Source organism: Dermacentor albipictus, chromosome 6, assembly GCF_038994185.2.
Source record: "Dermacentor albipictus isolate Rhodes 1998 colony chromosome 6, USDA_Dalb.pri_finalv2, whole genome shotgun sequence".
NCBI lineage: Eukaryota > Metazoa > Arthropoda > Arachnida > Ixodida > Ixodidae > Dermacentor > Dermacentor albipictus.
This window is the reverse complement of record NC_091826.1, coordinates 66,959,825-66,985,141: the sequence shown is the minus strand read 5'-3', so window position 1 is coordinate 66,985,141 and position 25,317 is coordinate 66,959,825. Positions and strand designations below refer to the sequence as shown.

Sequence of the window (25,317 nt, the reverse complement as noted above, 5' to 3'; positions counted from 1 at the left end):
AAATTCAGGAAGCTTCAGCGAATTCATAGCAAGATATGATAAGTTATACATTAAAAGCACAAATTGAGCATTAAGGGAAAACGAAATAGTTCCTAATATGCACATCATTAGGAATCATGAGTAGGCTCCAATGATTGCTACATACCCTGTAAAGTTCCCACATCCTAGTGATATTGCCAGCTTCCATACGTGAGTAATGATGTTTTATATCCGTGCTATGGCCCCTTGGGTGAAAAATTACTGTACTTTTGCTGCATTTTTTACGTTTCATTTGATGCAGTTGACCGTTGTTGTTAAACATTAGCAATTATTAGAAAAAAATGTTCACATTTACGAATAGTGACAATTTCATTCCAACAGAGAATACAACAGGAGACTAATCAATTCCTTACTCGTAAGTTTCGAATACTGGCACAACCCTGTCGATTACCCTTGAACAGGCGAATGTGGCTATCGGAGCTTCGGTCATAAAAGAGTGCCTCATGAGTGACCTAAAGATACGCCGAGAGCGATGCGGGCGTGAGCATGCCTGTACGAGTGAGAACATGTACCGCTTCTTTGAAGCTAGCCGCTCCCGCGTGGCTCCGATCATCCCACGCGATTTGTGTGCAGAACGTCGCGTAGACGCCCTTGCGCGTTTTGCGCGGTAGCGTCTGCGCATAGAGCTAGCATCATGCACGCGTCATTCTTCGCCGCGCTAACGGTTCTCGAGTGCGACGCTTAGCTCGAGGCGACAACGCGCCGATTGGCGCTCCTTTCGCTTCTGCTTGCAACGCACATTCGGATCGGTCCAGCTCAAAGAGTCAGCAGAGAATGGTGGCATGTTTCGGTTATCGCAAATTAAAATTGTACAGTGCGCCTTCAACGGCAACGCGCCGCGCTAGATAAAAATGCTTAGTGCGGTAGTTTTGGCGGTGATCACCACAGCTCTGTTCATTTGCGCTGTGTATCTGTGTACAGTCACCGCGCGGAAGCTGCGGCTTATCGGTTGGCCGTTCTCCGCAAATCCCGAAGAGGTGTATTATAATTTGTGGTGCGCGGCATCATTAGCCGCAATCTAAATCGGGGAGCGGTTAACCGCTACGGCACAAAAGGTGATCACACTAACCGTACGCTATACGATGAGCCACTACGGATTAAAAACAATTATTCTGATGTCATACGTGCCAAACCAACGATCTGATTATGAGGCAGGTCGTAGTTGGGGACTCCGCATTAATTTTGACTTCGCGGAAATGTTTACGTGCACTATGCACGAGCTTTTTTCATTCCGCTCCTTTGGAATGCGGCCGCTGCAGGGATCGTATCCACAACCTCAAACCCCAAATTGCCAAGGCGGCTGCCATAGTTACGAAATGCGTAAGCGTGAAGTGCAACGCTGCCTTCCGGTACGAGTGTGGTACAAGCGTAGCACAGCTGCACACCTGCTGCACACTTGCTTGTCGCGGTTCTCCGAAGCTCGTAAGACCTGACTAAATACCTTGAAAGGCAGCGCGCCTCTCACGTATCGGAACGCGATAACAAGCGCTTAGACGGCCGACGTGAGCCCCTATGAAAGATGGCGTGGCCACTGTACAAAATTTTCACTGCGCAGAGAAGCTGATCCTTATGTTCCAATTGTGTTCTCTCACACAAATTAAGGAAACGTCATTAGACAGGAGCAAATGAAGCAATGCAATTTTACGCACGTGGGGCACCGCTGCCTCTTCGCCTATCATTGTTTCAAACGAAGTGACGGCGGCAGCCAGCGTTAGTATCGCGCGCTTTCGTTCCGGGGCATGCGGTTTGCTTCAAGAAAGTGAACGGTGTGCTTAACATCTCACGCTTGTCAACTTCAAAATAGAAAAAAAGGCTACGTTCTCAAGAAAACGAGACTGCTTACCTATGTGCAAGAAGTTCGGCTGCGACTGTTTCGGGGTGCCTTCTCTCCAACAGGCATCATGACCTCTGCCGCGCAACTAATCAAAACAGCCAGGCTCGCACATCATTCGAAGACTAGTAGCTGGGTCAGCCAACGACTTCAACGGATAAACGTTCCACTTATCGTCTTTAAAGCATTTCACCAAAATGTGCGTCATGACGTCCGAAAAGCAAAAATACTTTCATCAAAAAGCGCGAGGCGTGAACAACCGCACAACTGCAACCAAGTAACTGAGTCCGGAAGTCGATCACACCTTCACTATCGTATTGAGTTATAAAACCTTTCAAAGACAAAATAACCCCTCTGAAAAACCGCCAATTATTTAGCAATAATTGTTCATCTACTAACCTTCATAAATTTTTCAGAACAACCTAATTTGTAGCGTAAACAACAAATACTACGACAAAAAACTGCGATAACCAAACTAGCGGTAACGATGCGTACTGTTGAAAAAGTTTGCGCAAAACGAAGTTACAACGGTTACAACCGCGTGCGCGCGCGCGCGCACGCACACGCACACGCACACACACACACACACACACACGAACGCTACCTTGATGTTTGTATCGCTACTTAAAAATAAAAATTATTACTAATTTCGGTATTTTATCAAAAGTAACGCTATTAAAATAGTTTATGGCGTCTTTGCAGATGACGAGATGACAAGTAAGGTATCATAAGAGTCCGTTACCTGCATTTCTTTCATTTCCCATTGGTCTTCTTCTATTTAACTGAACACAACGAGTCCTGCAGTCTTGGGAGACGAGAGGAGGACAGTTCGGCGAGGCTCAAATAAATCGCATGCTTCTTGCTAGGCGAAACTCGGGAGCAGCCGCAGATACAGCGATTAGCTGTGATAGTGTTGCCGGTGTTGCTGGATTCGAAGCTCTTTGAAATCAATGGTCAACGCGCTGCGATCTCAAAGCGCGTTCGTTGTTTGATCTCTAGTACTACGGCTGTTGGATAAAAAGAGCTATATGTGGTTTTCGGATAGAGGGTGCGTCGCAGGAATTCCGAAGACCTCTCACGTGTATGTTTGCAGCGTGTGCGCGCTTGTATCCTACGGTTCCCACAGCACGTGCGATGCTCGAAGGTAGCGTCGTCGCCTGTCGGCGCCTGTCTTATCGCCGGCCGCGCTGCCACCGTGTCTACTTTTGGGAAACTCCACATGGGCGCAGTCACCGTGTTTTCAAGTGAATTTCGCATTCTTCTGCTCCCCGAAACAGGCTCATTTTTTATCGTACCAATGGCTATGTCATCTAGTGTATGTTAAACCAACGTTGGCATTTGTACACCGAGGATGAAATGTTAAATCGTTATGAAATTGGGCGGTCATGAAGCTAGTTCAACGTTGCAGTTGTTACGTAGCGAAAACGACTACCCAAGTGGGGCGGTCCCGGAGATAGGCCCTTCAAAGCACCAGCACGAGAAAGTGGCACGCGGCGCACGCGCCAAGCATTTCAGAGCTTACTGGCTTTCGAACGAGAGTAGTATGCGCACGCTCGTGGCCGGGCTCAACGGCCGACGTTGGATTCCACCGCATCGGTCACACATTATTTTCTTTTAGTGAAAGCGAGGCGAAAGAAGAACCTACCTGCCGCAAAGTGACAAGAATGAGGTTGGAACGCTTCGCATTAAATTTTTGGAATGTTTTCATATGCGAGTCCTAATTATTGTTGGCTGGACTAAGCTACTACACAACAACAAACAACTACAAAAATCAACACAAATTACCCAATAAATTGTTTATCGAGAACACTCCACGGTTATATTGTTGTGCAAGTGTTGAGCTAACGCAATGCTTTTGAAAATTTGTTGAAGTCCTTTGCTTCAACAATGGCCCAACAATAAATCTATGGTTAATCAACAGTCATTTTTGTACGGGAAGAATCTGAACATCCTGGTAAGTTCTTAAAGAAAAGAAAAGCGGTTTTTCTTTAGCGCCTGTAGAGTCTCGTATCGAGCCGCAAGAGGTATTAAAATTTGACTAGCAACGAGATAAGATCTGAGAATTAGTCTCAATTTACATATTAACGGTACGGGCGGTACTAACACCAATATGACCAAATCCAACCTCAGTGCACCACTATACACATGAAAATGGTGCACCGCCGTAGATAGAATCATGTTGAGGCTAACTATCGTAAGGCACTCGTTTGGAAAATGAACCGAGTTCGATTATACGAAAGGGGCAATTATGCGTCTGGAAGGAGACTTCGGCGGTTCCTTTAAGACGCGATAATTAGTCACTGATTAGGTAAGATAACAGTACGGACGTGATTTGCGCCAGCATACTTGAAAATAACCACATTGTAGTACACGCATCCACAGCTCTAGGATTGGTCCACCTGGCTTCTAGGTATCAAATGGAAAGCGCAATGCAAATGCGCACATAAATGGGCATGAAAGAAGAATAAAGTTAGATAGAAAATGATGACTAATAAACACGAAAAGTGACAGAAATAGACACAGTCGACAGAAATAGTCCACATTGAACCATTGAATCATTTTAACCACAATTCACGTCGATGTTGCGTGGCATAGCGTCGCCGATTGGTGTACGCTTTTTTTCCGTTAAGTAAAATGTGAAAATGCATATGAACGCGACTTAAACTTAAATGCCGCCATTGAAGCGGTTCTCTGTGCAACGTCCAATTCCTAAATATTATCTGCGACATGCTCTGTGACATGAAGAGCTCCTTATCTTGCTCTATAAGAGCTCTGAATAAATTTCTTCCTAGTTCATCTAATATCATCATCACCATCGTCATGTTGTTCCAATAAAGCGCCATATTTGCTCATAGATCGCTCTTTCTGTGTGATCCTTCTCGGATTTCTACAAAACGTTACCACCAAACCCGGCAGCTGCAATATTCAACGAAAGAACAGCCCCAAGACGAGCTGACGACGAGCCCACGCATGGATGCGCAGGGAAGAGCGGAGTCAGAAGCAACTGCCCTCATCAATCCACCGACAGCCGCTTGTGAAGAAAAAGGTGAAGATGATCATGGATAGGGTGCTGATCAGAACTATGGTAAGCTTCATGTTGGACCATATTGACACGGCTTTTGCGATGCCACAATGATTCAACTTCAACTCATGAGCATTGAGGGCTTACTGTGCACCCCGTGTGCGTTGTTCGTTGTGGGCGTTGCTTTGGCGTGATGCACATAGCAGCATAGCGTCAGTCAGCCCGAAGCTCCACTATACGGGTTCAGCTTCAAAACGTAAAGTACAAGCATCTGTCATTGTGGTGGTTAAAGCACATAGGAAAGGTTTTTGAAAAAGTGAAATGCGCTGAAGGAGCGAACAGTGGGTTTTCAAAAAGTGGCAATTTACTTTTGCAAACATCACGTAGAAAACAGGGGCCTGACATATAATGCCATACTTACTGTGCCATGAAGACACTGAACGATTGGCAAGCGTTTCCTACTTCTCCTACTCCTTTAACGGTGCCCTATATTTTAGAGGTTATGTGCACGTTCTCAAACAAGCAAGGACCTCGACGTCACAGCGCCGTCTTTCTGTGCCCATTAGAAACATACATTTCTCCAGCAGTGTTTTAAACATACATTAATGAGATGAGCATTTTTGGGGTAACTTCACCAGCTTGCGGTAGGCTTGCCTGCCTGCTTACCAGTTTGTCCATTTTCACACCCATTCACCTCACCTTGGATCACTGGGTGGCCCATGGCCTAACTGTTAGAGCATTGGACTGCTATGCTGAAGTAGCCAGGTTCGAATCCAATCATTTATTCAACTTGGCTTACTTGCTAGGCAACCCTGCTTTTGCGCCGCGGTTCCATGAACGCCTTACATGCCAAATTTTGTTACTGGGTTTGTGCCGGTCGGTATCTGCCACTTTTCAATGAATCACTTTCAGCCCAGCTTGGCCACTGTGTATGTGCGACATTCTAGATCGCGCTCTTCATTTAATGCCTTTGGCACGAACATGCGTCACCTGCTAGGTGCTGCCTATTTAATGAGAGAAAATGTTTTTTATTTCTCTGGTGTGGGCGCTATAGACCTAGGTCAAACATATTGAACAAGTCTTGTCTGAATTGATAAGTAAAGCAGCTCGACGCGCGGTTATCGCAACGGCGTTAGAGGATCGAGCAGCGCGTGCAGAGGGAAGCGAGGGTGAGGAGCCTGGCATGATACATGCCTCAGACATGATACGTTCACGTTTAGAAAACTCGAGGACAACTTTCTTTGGCAACGAAGGCACAGGTATGGGTGCGTGGCTGCTGCACATGTATTACGGCGCCAAGTAGTCCGCCAACATTTCACAGTGTTTTTAATTTTTTTTTTTAATATTTGGGGTTTTACGTGCCAAAACCACTTTCTGATTATGAGGCACGCCGCAGTGGAGGACTCCGGAAATTTGGACCACCTGGGGTTCTTTAACGTGCACCTAAATCTAAGCACACGGGTGTTTTCGCATTTCGCCCCCATCGAAATGCGGCCGCCGTGGCCGGGATACGATCCCGCGACCTCGTGCTCAGCAGCCCAACACCATAGCACACTGCTTTTAGTTGCTCGGAACAATGTCTGCAAAAACGCATTTTCATGTGCGATGGTATGGCGTTTGCCTCGACGCGTAAGGAAAAGCGGCAACATAAATAAACTTTTACATTCAGTGGTGTGTTTATCGTATCTAGTTGTTGCTAATACGGTGTTAACGTTTGATTTTACATAGGTTAAACCAACGTGGATGAAAACGCGGGACTCTTTTCAGCACTGCTCTCACGTGTGCGCGCTTTGCCTCCGTCGCTTTCCCTTTATTGCCACAGAAAGTTGCCCGCGAGTATAATCCCATTACTTTTGGTATACTTCGTCAGATGGCTTCTGCTGGACATTTTTCAAATTGCACTGCGGAGTTACATTAGAGAAGATGAAGAAAGTCTAATACCTTTTATTGGCAAATGTAGAACAATAAGGTTACCTGTATTGCTAATTTTATACGTGGATAATAACTGAAGCTAAACCAGCGCAAGCACTGAGGCTTGTCCAGATTGCTTATGCCTTCGGCGCCAATGTAGAAACGGCTTTGTTGAAACTAGAAAAAGTTGGATACCAATGTGCAACGTACCATGAAATCATAGAGAAAGGGATTGAACAAGAGCGGACACTCGGCGAAAATTGGAAACAGGAAACACGTCACGCTATACTTTTAACATCGACGAATTGGGGTCGCGAGCATCGAGAAAAAGAAGAATGTGAAATGAGATTAACAGAAATTGTTTTATTTTTTTTATTCTTTCCCGGAAAAATTAAAAATATCTGCGTATAAATTAAGTTAAACTTTGCGGCTTACTTTCGTTGCCTAGCGACAGGCGAACTGGCGAATGACGAGCCAAATGTTTACGTCATTCGTCAGACTCACCGCCGAAGCGAGAGCGACCGGCCGCGCATCTGAGCGTTAGCCTGTTTGGTCACCCGTCTGACTGTTTTTCTATTTTGGGATTCAGCCTGGTTTGGTAGCCTCCCGGCGAATTATTTCGTTCATTCGGAACTTCGACAAGGCAGCACTGCACTATTGGACTACGGCAAGGTGAGAAACTTTGTTCGACAGTCTGCGACGCACTTCAAGCAATTAGGCTTACTGCCCGGCAACTAGGCTAGACTTGTGACGCAGTTAACGAAAAACAGCGTGGCCGTCGTGGAGCAGTTAATTTGAATTAAAGAATCGCACTGGGAGATGTTTGCGACGCTTCCTGTAAGCCCCGATATTGTTTTAACTAATTTCGGTAGTTTTTGGGCACGCTAGTCGCACAGGGTGCTGTGACGCAGTTTCGCGTGTACTGAATTTTACTGCGAGAAGTTTTGGCGCTTTCTCTGACTGCAAACATTATTGAAACTAATTTCATTACTTTTTGGGCCACCTTTCGAGCACAGTGGGTGCGCCTGGCGCCGTGACTCGGTTAGCGAAAATCAGCTCGGCCGTGCACATGGTGCGCGGTTTCGCGCTTTAATGCACTGACAAGTTCATGGCGCTGTTCTTTCTCTGACGCTAAACAATGTTGAAAATTATTTTCCACACTTTTATATTATGAGGCCCGCTCGCCGCGCCTGTTGTGACGCAGCGAAAAGCAGCTCGGTCGTGGTGACAGTTAGTTTGGCGCGTACTGAATCTTACTCCGACAAATTTGTCGCAATTTTTATGTCCCCGCAACAATTTAAGCCTTCTTTCAGTACCCACGCTTGTCGAAAACGCGACGAGCAATCGTCAAGAGTGATAACACGGGAGTGCGTTGCTTGCGCCTTTCAGAACGCAGAAGTGATAAGCCAAGGAGCTCAAATGCCAGGAACTAGTAACTAGAAATTGTCTTCTGAACGGCACCCACGCATTTTGTCTTGAGTGCGAGTAGAAGGAATTCTGAGAGCGTCCAGCATGCTCTGGTTGAGAGCCTGTGTTGTGGCCACCTCTGTGTATTCGTAGCGTACTATCGCGTCGGTTGTAGCAAAGTTCGCGAAACGCGCCGTTGCCCGCGCATTCGTGCCATTAAAGTGCAGGAAATAAGTATTGGGAAGAGGGGAATGTTTGGAATTAGAATGTGTTTGTGGTATGTACGGTATTGCTTGGGATGAGTCGGGTATTTTCTACGCCGTGTGTGTTAATATGAACTGCTTTTCTTTGTAATGCCACCCACTCACCACTTTCGCACGCTTCGCCTCTACAGGCATTATTCTTAGATGTTAATACCAAAATAACGCTTGTAATTTTTTTCAGCTCACGTCGTCTGGTGGAGCTTCCTGCGGAAACTACTGCTGCTTACCTGGCGCCACAACGCTGGATGAATGAACAAAAAGCCCGCGACGAGCATTTACAAAGAATAAAACGTTAATTTTTCCACATTTCACAAGGTGTCTTGCGTCTTTATGAAATTGCACGTGGCACATATTCAATGGAGGCTTGTGAAGATCGTTCGCGATCAATTTTACTTTATAAAATAATTTGCACATAAATATTTAATAAATAAAAAATAAATATGTAAATAAATATTTGCTGCAAAAGCAAAAAAAAAGAACGGAGCCGGCGTGACGCGCACCAGCTAGAATTCAAAGCGCGCGCGCACAAAACCGAAACCGGAAGTGTGCTTCAGGTTTTAACATCGACGGCTTGGTGCGCTGCAGACAATTCGGCCGCTGGGCTCTATGGGAGTGTCCCCTCTTATTGTATTCCTTTCTCTATGATGAAATCGCCTGAAGCTTCTACGAACCTCAAGAAACTTATCTCTATCCAAATTATGAACGTTCGAGTTGTCGCTAAATTTTCGTTTTTGAATCGGAAGCGTCAGTGTGCTTTGAGATAAGAAGGGCCTACTCTTAAGTCAACTTCTATTACATGCTCTACAACAGTAGCCCTTTAAGAGAATGTAAATTCAGATAGCACTTTGTTTCGCGCAATCGAGTCCTTTGTATAGGAGAGAACGTAAACGCCCTCTACCTACCATGAGCAGTAATTCTATGTGTGCTCCCACCCTTTCTCCCAACTTTTCCTTAATATTTTGACAGCGTTTTTGCTACTGATGTTGCGTCGTTTCTTTCCGCTATTATTGCTTAGTAAATAAATCATAACAGCAGTGGCAGGAAAATTTAACGTAGTCAGCGCTCTTTCTTCAAGTATAGACGTTTTGATGGAGGACATGCGAGAACATCCTGTCAGGAGTATGGCGAGAGAGTACAACGGCACGCGCGGCAGCGTACTCACTAAATTTACGCGGTGGTTCACAATGAATTAGCACAGACCACAGAGCATTATTGCGACGCCAAGAGCGCTCACGTAGAAAAGGTGCGTAAGCTTGAGAGAGCGTTACTTCGGAGTCTGTAATCTAAATACATGGCAAAGGCTAAATAGTTTTAGAGCGCAGTTCTTAGACGCCAGTTCTTGCGTTCAGTGTCGGCCTCGGCGTCGGCGTAACCGAGAGAACGCTGAGGTCAGCGGAGGATGAAATACTGGCAGAATGATCTAGTCCACTGCACCAATTACACCAAGGCAGGCATGCCCGGCCTACCACTGGGCTCCTAGCAGCACCACCGGAATGCCTCTGCGCATCCTCCGCTGACTCGTACGGTGGGCCATCATCACCATTACCACCATCATCATTATCATCATCATCATCATCTTGGCTACGCCCACGGCAGGGCAAAGGCCTCTCCCATATTTTTCCAAATACCCCGGCCACGTGCTAATTGTGGCCATGTTGTCCCTTCAAACTTCTTAATCTCAGCCGTCCACCTAACTTTCTGCCGTCCCCTGCTAGGCTTCCCTGCTTTTGGAATACAGTCCGCAACGCTTAATGACCATCGGTTATCTTCCCAACTCATTACATGCCCTGCCCATGCCTTTTTTTTTCTTCATTTCAACTAAGATGCCATTAACTCGCGTTTGTTCCCCCACCCAATCTGCTCTCTTCTTATCCCACTTAACGTTACACTCGTCATGCCTCTTTCCACAGCTAGTTCTGACGTCCTCAGTCTAAGTAGAATCCTTTTCGTAAGCCTCCAAGTTTCTGCCCCGTAGGTGAGTTCTCACATGATACAATGGTTATACACTTTTCGTTTGACAGGTAATGGCAACCTGCTGTTCATGACCTGAGAAGGCCTGCCAAATGCACCCCAGCCCACTCTTATTGTTCTGATTATTTCAGTCTCGTGAACCCGATCCGCTGTCACTAGCTGCCCTAAGTAAATGTATTTCTTTACCACTTCCAGTGCCTCGCTACCTATCGTAAACTGCCGTTCTTTTGCGAGACTGTTAAACATTACTTTAGTTTTCTGTAGATTAATTTTTAGACCCACCCTCCTCCTTTGCCTCTCCAGGTCAGTGAGCATGCATTTTAATTCGTCGCCTGAGTTACTAAGCAAGGCAATATCATCAGCGAATTGCAAGTTACTAAGGTGTTGTGCATTAACTCTTATCCCCAATCCTTCCCAATCAACGTCTGTGAATACCCCCACGAAACACGCTGTGAATAGCATTGGAGAGCTCGTACCGCCCTGCCTGACGCCGTTCTTCATTGGGATTTTGTTGCCTTCTTTATGGAAGACTACAGTCGCTGTGGAGCCACTATAGATATCTTTCAGTATTTTTACACAGGGCTCGTTTAAACCCTGATTCCATAATTCCTTCTGACTGCTGAAGTTCTGACTGAATCAAACGCTTTCTCGTAATCAATGAAAGCTATATATAAGGGTTGGTTATACTTCGCACATTTCTCTATCTCCTGGTGTGAATATGGTCTATGGTTGAGTTTGTTGAATGAACGTGGGCCGCAAGGAAGCAAGGAACGGCACGTGAATAGTGAGAGAGGCTGAGGAAATGTAATGGGTAGCGGCAATAGAAAAGAAACCCGCTAAATGAGTAAGAAAGAAACTATTCCTGATAACTCAAAGGGAAGCTCTTTTTTGGAAGCGAGATAGGGATTCCTTAGAGCACGCACTCATAAAGCGAGATTCGACAACGAAGTACAAGCATGTGCTTGCTGCGGTGGTCGATTTAGGTAACCCTATCCTCAATGAAGCCGTTGGGTTCAGCTCAAGCAGGACGAAAGTAACCATGTCCGCAGTATATAGAGATTAGTAAGAGGCGTGCAAGGGCAGCAGGGAAATGAAAAATAACGGAGGCGTACAACAATAAAGTTCCCATTAAGTGTTCAGGATATGTGGCGATGGCAATGTTTCGTTTATTCTTTATTTTTCGTATATATTTTTAAACAATGAAATTAGGCAATATGATAATGAGTGCTCGCTGGCAAAAGCCACCGCCACTTTCCAAAGGGGCCGCTCATAATGTCCGTCCGTCCGTCCGTCCGTCCATCCATCCATCCATCCATCCATCCATCCATCCATCCATCCATCCATCCATCCATCCATCCATCCATTCATTCATTCATTCATTCATTCATTCATTCATTCATTCATTCATTCATTCATTCATTCATTCATCCATCCATCCATCCATCCATCCGCGGCAGTGGCGGCACCGGCCGTGCGGAGGAGGGGAAAAAATTTACCGACGATTTCGAGCGCAGAGGAAAAAGAAAGACGGCAGTAGTGAAGTGAGCGCGAGAAGCAAAGCCTAGGAAGAGGTTACCGTGGAAGCAGGAGCAATATGCAGGAAGGGAGAATTGCGAAATGCTTAGGAGCAAAGCGGAATGCCCTACGACACGGGCTTGATGGCGGTAACCCTCTACTAGATGGCGCCAGGGAAGCGTGCGCCATCACGTGGTCGCCGATTAGGTCATTACTAAGGCATGCGGGTAGCGCCTCCACTGATACCATATATGGAAAAAAACGATGGCATGGGCTGCCGAACCATTGTTTGCGCGCTACTTCGCCTGCGCCGCCGCAGCTGAAAATGCACCCAACGTACGCTACGTTTCCCCGTGTTTATGCTTTTGTTCTGACCAATGAGCGGCGCAACCGGTGGAAGTGCTTGTGTGACGCTGTTGGCAAACGAGCTGCAGCCAAACAAACGCTCAGCGCCGCCGACGCCAGGATTCAGAGGTGCGCTCGGTCGAAGCAGGAGTTAAGCGACGAATCTGATCATACATGCGTCCGTTTCTCTGACCAGAAAGCTTCCTTCACGAACATGGTGGACTGGAACAGTAGTGTGTCCTGAAGAAAGACTACGTCTGGAAACTAAACAGTAGCCGCTAACAACACTTGCCTACAGGTCTGTCTGATTTATTGCGTCAATATAACGCGATTTGAAAACGCGTAAGAACTGGACTCACATTTCGCATTAGAGAGTGTCGTAATCATCGGTGAAGTATTTTTCCACAACCACGCCACCACACTAGGTCAGGCTTGTTTTATATGAAAGAAAGAAAATTAAATCTAGAGGCTGCTGAAGCCGATGTCTGATTTAGACGATATTTGTACTAATGTTATCAAAATTCGTAACTTATCAGAGAATGAAACTATCAGGTATACAACTGTATACCTGAGTAATGAAAAACGATATCACTATTCCGTCAATTGCGTGCATTAGTACATCAGAAGCAAACAAAATTGATGTAATATACGTGGCCCTTAGGTACGCCAATAATTTCTTAGTATGAGTTTTGTAACACCTTGTAAAAAAGTAACGAATTCACGTAAGATATGAATAATGTACCACGTTTGTCCGCCTTCGATGTTCTAACTGATGCAGTTGACAGAACTAATAAATCCGCCATTGGCACAGAGATACGGATTTGTAGAACTCATGTTTCTATATTTCAAACTGTCGACAATTTTTGCCAGTATAGAAGTGTTTTAAAGCACAATTTCGTTTCAGAAGTGGCTAGAATTTATCTTCCTCCATAAAATGCAAGAAAATTGATTTATATGGGCCGCTGTCCTATGAGAGAAAATTATTTCTGCACTCGACTATTGTTTAAATTGGCGGCATCGGACGTATGCCTAAGATATAGCTTCCACCTAAAAACTGACGGAATTGTCACGTAAAAACATGGCGCCTAATAAACTTCAGGTTATTGTGCCAAAATGTGGTTGCCTCCCACACTTGCGATAATTATTACAACAAAAACCTAATTTCTTTCTTTTATGGCTTTCATTTCAAACGTACACTTCAGGATCATGCCAAGCTGAGTGTAACGTCTCATCTCAGATTATGCTTTAAAAATTAGGAAAACTAAATAATCTGAAAATAAAGTTTACTACCTCGTTCCCAGTATCTAGCTGTGATATCTCGAGGTATTTTTTTCCCAACGAAATGTTCTCTTGTCATGTGATATATTTTCAAAGTTTGCTCAACTACGCGAAGCCAGGTTTAGCATTATTTTCGTCTCTAACTCTTGAAAGCTTCGCCTGCTAAACCTACAAACATTAGTAGAGCTGTTCGAATAGCGATTTTGGAGACCAAATCGAATACGGATCGAATAATGTCTGACCTGAATCAAATGAAATCTGATATCGAATAGTTTCCGAATAATGAGCAGGCGTTATCATAATTATTAATAAATGATGTTCACATCGTAGTATTCTTAAGTTTAGCAAGTTTCTACGATTACATAGCAAGTATCAAGTGTTATTTATTAAAAGCACGAATAGAGCATTTAGAGCAAACAAGTAGTTTCTTCAAATGTACGAGACTTTTTAGTAAGCACGAATAGCTGCTGCATAGGCAGGGAAAACACGGGGAAGGCGGGAGATGGAAATTCAAGACGATGGTCAAACGAGAACAAGGGGAAAGCGGAGCCAATTTTTCGACAAGTGAATTGGCTTGCCTGAAAGGAAGGAGCTTCCCTTTTCTAATTTTTTAGCCCCCCTCCCTTTTGTTTTTCTTGCCTCTTTCTCGTTCTACTGTTTTCCGACGTTAGGTTTAAAGGTCGACAGCTCTTAGCCTGCAGAACGGGCATGGTGCGGTTTTCTGCACAGCGTCCTCAAACGGAAACGCTCATCTAGTTAACGTCCCTGCTTTTCATACATTTCCTACCTAGTATTTTCCATGTTACTATTACGGCAAAGTTAACCACAATACTGCCACTCATAATAGCTACCCTACCAACTTTCTCTCCTCTACCGAAGTATCCACTTTACTGCCACGGAGGGCACACATCTCTAAAAAGGGATAGCATCTTATACTAAACTTCGACTGCTCTACACGTAATTAGAGCAATAGAGCTTTTCTCAAGAACCCAAACTGGAAGCACGCAGTCTATCTTAAGCCGTTTTTGCACCGAAGTCTACGAACCAATGGACATAGCAACGGAATCTAATTTTGATTCTGCTCATGGGAAAACGAATGTACTAACGACATATCTAGGAAAATTCAAGCGCACTAAACTGAATCATGATAACTTTCACTGAAAACAAGCTCCCTAACATTCCGAAAACTCGTGTAAGCACTGCTTAGCTATTTATTAGGGCCAAGGGTGTGAGCTTACTTTCAATGTTTCTTTTTTTTAAGGTTGAAACAATGGTGCCAGCGCTTTTTGTTCTCCGTCGATATGAGCTTGGTCCTAAACCTTCAGCACCTACCTTTTATCTCCCACGCCCTGCCGTAACTCTATGTCACACTGACCCGCTGACTGATAGGACAAAACACAAACAAAAAAACAAGTGCACAGCAGCAACAACATTGCTCCTGCAGAGTTGGTTAAAGTGGTTAAATATAATTTTTTTTCACAAAAGAGACGCAAACGTGGTAATGATAAGCGTGACCAATGAACTAATAAATGGTTCACGTTCTCATAGTTTATGTTTTTTTTTTCTCTGCTTGAAGGAGTGCTGTGCTTGTGAATTACGTTATAGCGATATCCATGCCTGTTTGACATGCTTCAGTTAGCATGTCAGTCGCTTGGCACCTGAATTCATTATCAGGAACCTTGCTGTGAACCAGTTAGGCTATGACAATGTGAACGACCGTCAACAGAAAATGAAAGATTGGATTTCGTAGCGTAAGGCTACACTACGTGGGTCGGAGCCGAGCTTCGCGTGCTTCTGCGAGTGCCACACTGCGCATGCACGAGAGTCGCGTGACGTCACCAGAGGCGCAGCTGCATTCCAGAGGTGTGACGTCGTAGTCTCCGCAGACGCTCCGGCGCCATTTGCGCCCGCTTCTGCATTTAAGGCCTAATTATAGTCTGACGAAGCGTGAACGCGCGCACACGTTACGTCACGTTGGTGAGAACAACTGCAATTCAACCCGTGGTTCGACGCACTGGCGGCCCCAACGTAACCAGACGCGGCCAACCAGGCCAACGCGCTCCGACGCCCACGGCGTCTAACGACGCTCGCCAGCACGCCGATAACGTCGGACAACGCGCCTTTACGATTGCGGCACCGCGTGGCACTGCGCATGCGCGAGTAGGGGGCCCCGTGGGCATAAATGCGCGGGAGAGACGGTTGATGAAGCGCGCTCGACATGGAGTTCAAGAAGAGTCGAGCCGCTGGGAATCGGCGCAAAAGAGCGGAAAATTAGCCAAACATAACCATACCTTCATGCTACCTATATCCTGGCATAGCTGAGCTAAGCCACTGCTAATTTTTTGTCAGCCTCGTTATCCCGCGTATGCATATGTTGCCATAACGCACGGCCAGACAACGCACAACGTCCCCAATGGGTAGAACCCTGTTCACACGTTTTGGAATCAAAAGGAGCATCAGTAAAAAACTTGACAACTGAAAAAGCGCACGATTCGAAGTAACTCCGAAACATGAGAGACTCGAATGCATTGGACATGTACGTTATTCGGAGCGTTGGGCGCGAATCCTTGCCTGCGAGGCACGAAACACCGACACGCGTCGACCTGGTGGGACTTCGGTATCCCGGGACACGTTTTGTTGTTTTCCTACTTCGCAGTGTGTAGAGACGGCGACGGGAAACAAAGTAAATCGAGCTGGTGGGTGACGCCGGATGCCGCCGAAGCGAATAGTGACGCCCTCATTGCATCGCCTGCAGCACAGAACGGCGGTGCGTTCGTATCATCGTCTACTGAAAGCGTACAGTATGCTATGAACGGCACTACGCCCCACGCGCTGTAAAGCAGATAGGTGAAGGTTCTTATGGCAGCAGGTTTGGGGGCGATGACTCTGAATGGGACGCGTAACGACACGTGAGGACAAGCGCTGGTGCCGGACTTACAAACCGAGTGCCCGCCAGCGTTTACGAGAGTTCCTCGTAAGATGCGTAGGGGAGTATTGCGGGGAAGCTGATGCGGCGGGCGCCTACAGTTTTCTACCACGGGCGCCTCGCGAATTATCTACAGTAGATAGACTACAATGGCCGCAAAACGCGTACGATCGCTTCCTGCAGCAAGGAACCGCGGTGCACTTTGGTTACCGCCTATTAAAAGCATACAGCACGCTTCCAACGGCACCACGCGCTGTGAAACAGACAGGCGAAGGTACTCATCGCTATAAGGTTGGTGGCGATAGTTGTGAATGTGGAGTGCAACGACCCTGGAGGTGATGTTCTGCTACCGCAACGAGAAATTGAATGCGTGCCCGCATTTTTGACGCAAGATGCGTGGGCGAATATTGTGGTGAACCTGTATTGCCTGGCGGTGATATACAGTTCTCAATAGCAGACACCTCGCTCTTTTTTTTTTTGCATGTGACGTAATGGCAGGAAAACGCATCAAACGGTCGCACTTTGCCGACGTACTGAACATTGGGGCCGAGAAATTGTCTGGTCTGGGAACGTATGAACAGGCAAAAAGTGAGCGTAAATCAATTGGGTTATTTTTTGTGTATTCTTGATTGCGATTGCTAACACCGAAAAATCATACGAAACGGATTGGTATGACGACGTCCTACTTCGGTGTTAAAGGTAAGGTTACTCGGCCATATTTTATCGCAGGACATTTCGTTTCTGAGGACGCCGGCACTGGAAAGACATCATGAGACATGAGACTTCATAAGACTTCGTAAGACATCATGTCGGGCTCAATCATTTGGCTCAGGCAGTGCTGTTGGACGGAATATGAGACAGCCGACGCATATCAGATTGGTGCACACCGTCACGGCGCAAACTTCTGCTACCGTAGAGGAGCACGCCAGTTTTTCCGAACAAATGAATTTTTTGGTAACGGAAAAATTAGTATATAGTTATTTTACCTACTGAACTTAATTCCCAGTAGCAACAGATACGAACATTTGGGCGATAATTGACAACATTTTAATGCTTTAATGTTAGAATATTTCAATGAAAAACGCTTTGATCAATAACTCCTACCGAGCATATCGCGGAATCTATGTGACTGAATGCTGAAGATGGGTCTAGTGTTTAAGCCATGTGACAGTTCAGTCAAATACAATGAACCTTGTCCTGAACTCACACAAGCCCTCCTCACATCCGAATATATTAGACTTTCTAACACCTTAACAGGTCGACCCATTCTACAAACTGTTTCTATCCCTCCGGAACCCATCATCAAGCATAAATACACCCTTCTACATCACATACACGAGAACCTCTGCATCACCCCACTTCCCCAATATATGCACCCTGTGCCTCACAGACAGCGCAGGTGGCAGCCAGCAAAGGCCGTCTAAAAGAATTATCCACCTCAAAAGACGTGCTCTATGTTGATGCCACCGTATATGAGAACAGAAATCATTAGGCAACATCAGTCATTATCTCTCACCTCCAGGTCACTGCGGCTGCCTCCATTCCTGGCTCTTCCTCCGAGGAGGCGGCCATAGCCCTGGCCCTCACAATCCCAAATTCATCAGTTATCTTTAGCGACTCCGAAGCAGCCATACATAACTTCGAGGCAGGCAGGGTCTCTAAGCCACCCCTCTCCCTCCTCTTCGCCCATTATTTCCATCAAACTGTGAAATTAATCTGGACTCGCGCGCATGCGGGCCTTGCCTAAAACGATGCGGCTCATGCCAGTGTACGAGGATTTACAGTCCGGGCTCATGCATCACACGTTTCTGACCTCGCCATGGAGGAGGTGCCGTTTACACCGCGGGATCGTTGTATCACCTACTACGACATCTGCACACACTACCGATTAGACCGTTTAACCTTTCCGCCACTCATGGGCAAATCCCCGTGCAGGTGTAAAGTTCTGTGGCAACAGCTGCAGACTCGAACCTTTCCCTCCCCTTACCTCCTCCACCGCAATCATCCCTCCATGTGCCTTTCTCCCTCTTGTAAATTCTGCGTCTCTCCCAAAGCAGACTTAAACCACATCATGTGGGGGTGCCCTAAGCACCCGCTTCCCCCTTTCCTCAAACAATTATTATCTAGTGAGGAGCAGTGGGAGGCTGCCTTGCGCAGCTCGTGGCCCAACCTTCAGGAGGCCATTCTGGAGGGGACATAGAGGATAGAGGAGGCCTACTCCAAGTAGTTCCTCCCCCCACCCTCTATTCCGTTGCCCCTTCCCTTTAATGGGGGACAAATAAACTTTTTCGTCATCATCATCCCCATACGTCGGCCGACCCAAAAATAGTGCAATATGGACCCACCCAATGTGGAGGCGAAGCAGGCGTTAAGCAATCCCCATACGTGAGCCGATCCCGAAGATAGTCCAACGCCGGGCCGACCTGCGGTGGACGTGCAGTTCGCCATTAAGGTGCCCATTTACACAGCTTCGCTGGTCATCCTTCTTCACAATGTGGAAGGGCACTGAATTCTTTTTTTATTGTCTGATACAGTTTCACAGTGTCACTACAGTGTGTTATTGTGTAATTTTACGCCTGATTAGTCTATAACCTACACCTGAGTGAACTTGATGAAAATGTGCGACTAACACGCGAGTTTATACGGTACACTATTGCGCTATGTCACAATTTTTCAGTGAGCTAGCAGTCCTTGTTGCAGCCCAGAATTTACCCATCACGACAAAAAAGAATAAACCTAAAAACGTTACGAAAAAACCCACTCGAATATCCTCGTTTTGATGAAGTAAAGAAACGGCAGCCAGAACACATCGTTTTAACAATGCCCGTGGGACCCCAGAATCGGAACCCTTTGCTCATGCCTCACACCTATTTTAGATCCTGCGAAATATTTTTTTTTTCCTCGCGCACATATTTGTGGTCGTAGGCGCAAGTGTTTCTACAAATGTACTCGTATAGTGACCAACTATTCCTGTATTTTATTCTTGTGTGCAGCCGGCGCTGCTGTTTCCGAAGATGGGTCGCTTTACTGCTCATGCAGTCCGCAAACATTTCCAGTTTGAAGTCGAGAAAGTGGCATCGCAGCGCAGAATACAAAGAGAACTAGTCCTAGAGAAGCCTTCGTGTAGGAAATCCTCGAAAGAATCTGTCAGTAAGCAGGTTCTATGAGTACGGATGGGCAAGGAAATGAAGCAGACAACTCCCGCACGCATTGCAGTTGAGCGCGGGTGCGAGCGTAAACATTACTCGAGAAGCCGTCATGAATGCTTCCGTCTAGTTGGACTCTAAGAATGGTCTACCATTTCGCATGATTGATGACTCCGGTTTTCGAAAAATTGTGGACCCTATAATCCAGGGACTTCAGAAGAGAATGAGTGTGAGCGCCGAGAGTGTTCGATTTCAAGTGGCTGAAGAACAAAAAAGCAAAGAAACTGGTTTCACAGTCACATCAAAATGATTTTGCTTCGCTGCAATCGGACAGTACTACACGTTTCGATCGAGCAATCTCTGGCATCAATGTACAATTTATTGAATATGGCAGGATCCACCTACAGACACTCGCTATGAAAAAATATTTTGAGCGGCACACTGCGAAAAAATGGAAGCGTGAAACTCTTGGTGTGGTCTCTGAATACGTAGCAGCTCTGGACGAAGTTAACAGTGCGATGGCGGAAAAATTCGCGACTATGGTTGGAGAGGTTGCTCGCCTAGTTGAGCCAGCTTCTGAAGACGAAGACATCCGACACATGCCACAGTCTGAGGATGAATAGTGCGAAACATCAGATAATAATGTAGGCAATTGGCCTTTCCTAAACGAGTTGGAAGGAGACTTCACGTTTCCGTGTGATGGTCCACTTCCTCAAGGGATGAGGTTCGCTGCTCGAACGCTCCAGCTTGCAATATTCAGCAAATATTCAGCAGCAAAGCACCTTGTTAAGAAAGCACGAAACATTGTGAAAAAATTCGGGCACCAGCTGTGATGTGACTTCATGGCATGCTAAAATTGAAGAAATGAATTTTAAATTGTTTGTCACGGTGGATGTCGAGAAGCACCATGCTTAAACGGCTGGTGCAACTCCGAGAATTCTGCGACGACGTTTTTGATCATTAAGGTGAGCTTTTTCTTACACAAAAAGACTGGCATAGCATCGAAAACGCGAGGGTTGCACAGGCTTCCACTGAGGAAGGAGCTGTTGAGCTGCACAGGGAGCAATTAACGATGTAACTTGTACGGCACTTGGCTTAAATATCGCCCAAAGGTTTCCGATATGGAGACATCGATAGCCAGCAGCATGGCGATTGCCACGAAAAGGCGCGAGCAGCTGCACTGTTGCTAGGCAGCTAGACTGTTGCTGTTGCTAGCTGCACTGTTGCCACCTTTTGTCTGCAGCTATTTATCTAGATCCTCGCTTCCACGTAACGTTGACTAATGAGGAAAGGTGCCGAACAAAACAGCATCTGGTGGCCACATGGAAGCGGCTTCGGAGGATCGTTGCAGGTGATGAAGTACAATTAATAGCGGCAGGAGAATCTCCCTCTAGGAACTTACGAGTTGAGGATGAATTTGAGGCCTTCCTCATGAAAAAAAGACCACCTGGCGACAGTTCATTGAACGTTGAAGAAGTACACAGCCTACTCTATACCTTCGAGAAGTGGACTGGAATAACGATTGATTCGGATATAGGTGACTACTGCTAGAAGGAAAATTTGGGGTGCCAAGACCTCTATTTACTTCCTGTCTCGCCATCGAATGAGGTTGGATCCACCAACCCTTGCCGACAACCTTTTGCTTCACTCTTTTTGTTCTATGTAATGAATATTTGAAGCATCGAATAACCGCATAATAGAATGCTTGGAAGCGGCAAAGGTGTTGCATCATGCCCCCGCATTGCTAATCGCACATAGCAACACTGCACTGTGACCTAAGGGTGGTTCTGGGAGAAGATGCGTTGAAAGATTGTTCATAAGGTTTGAAAAATCAGCACGGACATAAATTGAGAAAGGTTATATCCGCGAGAAACTTAGCCGTATGTCAGATAAAATTGTGCATGAAATTTTTACTGCAAGAAATGCCCATTAAGATATGCCAAATATATGAAATGTGACCCCTCGAAGTAGAAGAAATGGACACAACTGATAAACGATAAGTGCTCATTGAGCATGAAAATAAATTTTGTTGAAGCCCTTCTATTTGGCTAAGTTCGGTAATTTATTTAACCCTAGATACGTCCACAATACCTAAAGAATGGACGATCGGGAAGGTGATTTCCCTACATAAGTCAGGCAACAAAATTCACCTATTATTTCCGATCCATTTCATTGAGTAGTGCGCCTTGTAAACTACTTGACCATTACTTTTTTCCAACCCTTATAAATACCTCGAGTATAACTAATTTTTCACCACAGCTCAGGCTTTAGAAAACTTTCTCATGTGAAACACAGCTGGCTTCATTAAATCATGAGCTGCATCACATTTTGGATCGTTCTTCTTTTTCCGGCTGTATTTTTCTAGATCTCCCTAAATCGCTTGACAATGTTTGTCACAGTAAACTGAATCTACATCCTAACAATCTCCTAACAAACCGCACTCTGTTTGATACTGTTGATGGTTTTAATTCTTCTTTCAGTGATGTGCATTCTGCGGTGCTCCAAGGTTCAGTCCTGGGCCATCTCCTTTTCCTCATCTATATTAATGATCTTCTTGCTACACGGTCTTCCAACGTACACTTCTTTGCTGATGACTGTGTTATTTTTCGCGAAACAACCAATAAAACCGACGTCAACAGGTTGCAACTCAACTTTGACACAATATGTAACTGGTGTAAGTTATAGTTAATGGAACTAAATACTAACAAAGGTAAAGTACAACTTGTATCCCCTGTTTTTCGCCAACATGTCACTCACCACCAATACAACTTTCCTTTAAAAACAGTTAACAATTACAAGTACTTAGGTGTCCATATACAAACCTGTCATGGTCAGTTCACACCGAATACGTTATTGACAACGCTAACCGTATGTTAGGCTCCTAGCGCCGTAACTTCGCCAGCTCACCTTTCCACCTAAAGCGCCTACTCGATAAAACTCTAATACGCCCTAAGTTAGAATAGGCTACTTGAGTATGTGATCCTGGCCAAGATAACGTGAAACTGGCTTTAGAACTTGTCTAAAACAACCCAATCCAATTTATTTTTCTAATTTAAATAGAACTTCGATCATTTCCTCCAATAAACATAATATTAATCTTCCTTTGTCATCTGCTCGACGTAGATTTGCGCGTCCAGCACTATATCATAGAATTTATCATCATCCGACACTGCACACGCAATGCACATACAGCGGCGGCTTGGCGGGTATGGTGTTCAGGTAGTGGCAATACGTTGGGTTGCAACATTACTGCAAGGCTCATCGCCATAATTGATTACGCATCGTTATTCATCGTTATATTTCATCGATGGCAGCAGCGACGTGTGTCTCTGTGCCGCCTTTCTAATTATACCTCGGCATTGAAATATGTCGTCAAGCAAACACAAACTAGCGCAAGCGCAAGCCTTTCTGTTTATTATTCACCGTTGTGATGTTTTGGGCTAGAATTTGTTTCACCTTATTTTGCCATCTTCCGTTAAAGGATGTAAAGAGCGCCAAAAACCAAAACATATTGCGTTTCAATAATATGGTTACGCAAAATGCTAATTACAGATGCAGACGATAAATTTAGCTTACCCAGAGCTTGCACGCAGGCTCTTCGAGATTGTTAGTTAGCAGCACCAACGCAGAAATGGCTCCATTGGCGATGCGGTGAGATCTCCACAAGGTTTCAAAAATGAGATGTCATTGAAATCGCCCTTTTGCTTCCGACGGTCTGTGTACAGGTAGAACTATGGTGTCCATACGGTACACCACCGATCGAATAAATGAACGTAACTTCAGACGAGACTGTGTGTGATGCTGATCTCGTCCTTAGAATAGAAGTTTAAAGGCCTGTCTCGAGCATCAGCGATAATTGTGTTTGTGCTTCCAATTTGCTCAATTCACTTCACTCCATTTACAACGTTCTCGCCATTGATGATGCGTCCTTTTTCTCACCTAACCCCCCTCCCCCCCCCCGGTTAAAGGTTTCTACATCCATCATCCTTTTTATGCATCCGAAAAGTACTACAGAGACTTGGCGTAGTTAGCGCTATTTTGTCAGTTACAAACGTTTCATCGAGGACACCGAGAACATCCCCGATTGAAAGTTTCGCGGAACTATGATGGCACGCGAAGCAACGTCTTTAATGCTTTTGCGTGGAGGTTTCAGAGCAATTAACACAGTCCTGAGGGCATTAGGACGAAGCCCAGAGTCGTCAGGTTGAAAAAGTGCGTAGAAATGAGAAAGCTTTGTATCGGGAGACCCTATCTAAACATATTGTAAAGTATAACTTGTTTTAGAGAGCCGCTCTTCACGCGCCCGTTTCTGCGTTGAGCATCAACCTTGGCAGTGGCGTAAGTGAACAATCGCGGATTAAAAAATAAGGCAGAACGAAGGGCTCCACGCAGCCAATCACAGCGAAGGACGCGTTTGGCCGTGTTCCTAGCGGCACCACCAGATGGCTGTCGCGTGCGCGCATCCGCGGTACCTGCGACGATGGCCATGTGCGGTTAATAAATATTCGCCGACGATTACGACACTCCCTAATGCGAAATTGGAGCACAGCCTCTTACGTGTTTTGATTTCACGATATCTTGAGGCAAACAATTTGATACGGACTTATAGCAAAGTCTGCATCCGCCGGAAATGTGATCTGAAGGTCAAACGCGTCGGCGTTTAACATGACTCGTCGATGTTTTCAGTGTAATCCCTGGTGCCACATGCCTTTCGAAGAGCACTACACAATCCGCGTCGTGCTCGCATTCGCAAACAATCAGAATGAAAACAAGCGCGAAGGAAACCATGCCAAGCAAACCGAAGAAGCGTGACCAAGAGTTGACGCTAGGAGAAGCTAGTTTGAAACGAACGGTTCACCTGAGCCCAGATACGACTACGCATCGAGCAGTCGGGCAAGTCCGCATTACACTCGTTACCCATGCGCACATTAGTGAAAGGACTGCTCTAGTTGGTCTCCGCCGTTCGTCGATCGCGTCTGTCATCTTCCGCTCCGAGTTCGCTTTCATCTTTCTCTGCGCTCGTCATTCCCGTTACGCCGACGACGACACCAATGACGCCACTCGCCGCAGGAACGTGTGCCTAAGAGCTGCTCTTCCAAAGAATTCACCGCCGATTGCGATCGCAGCGGCATAAGAATGACGGCGATAGCAAAGAGGGCGCGAGGAGTAAACGTAGGAAGAGAGTGCAGCGGAAGCACGCGGGAAGCGGGGGAGGAGAGTATGGCGAAAGGGCGAGGAAAAGAGTGGAGGGCCGCAGAAGACCTGCTCCACACAGGCGACCCGCCGCGAGATGGCGCCATTGTACCATGCGCCATCATCCGGTCGCCGATGACGACATTACGAAGGCATGCGGCGAGCGCGTCGACCGATACCATATATGGAAACAAAGCCCTGGTTTCGGCTTTGATCCCACTGCGCATGCGCTACTTCGCCTGTGCCGCCGTCGCTAGAGAATCCACTCCGCGCGAACCGCGCGTTCCCATGTTTACGCTTTGCTTTTGAAGAATGAGCGACACAACCGTGGGAAATGCTTTCTCTGCTGCTGCTGCTGAATCAACTGCCCGACCAAAGCCACGGGGCCTCCGATGCCAGAATTCAGAAGGCATCGACGTCGATGCAGAAGCTAAGCGTCGAAGCCGAACCTGCATTCGTCCATTTTTCTG

At 46.0% G+C, this 25,317-nt stretch overlaps 1 protein-coding gene across 3 annotated transcripts in view; it reads left to right on the top strand.

The window, feature by feature from the left end:
* LOC139061144 (uncharacterized) overlaps positions 1-25,317 on the top strand; it is a 182,253-nt gene that overhangs the window by 19,020 nt on the left and 137,916 nt on the right. For 2 of the 3 annotated variants that reach the window (XM_070540765.1, XM_070540764.1), the window contains exon 3: positions 4,853-4,955. In XM_070540765.1, the coding sequence (XP_070396866.1) occupies positions 4,853-4,955 (103 nt within the window). Of the gene's footprint in view, positions 1-4,786; positions 4,956-22,134; positions 22,226-25,317 lie in introns of those variants that run through there. The other variant, XR_011515227.1, reaches the window with a different exon arrangement.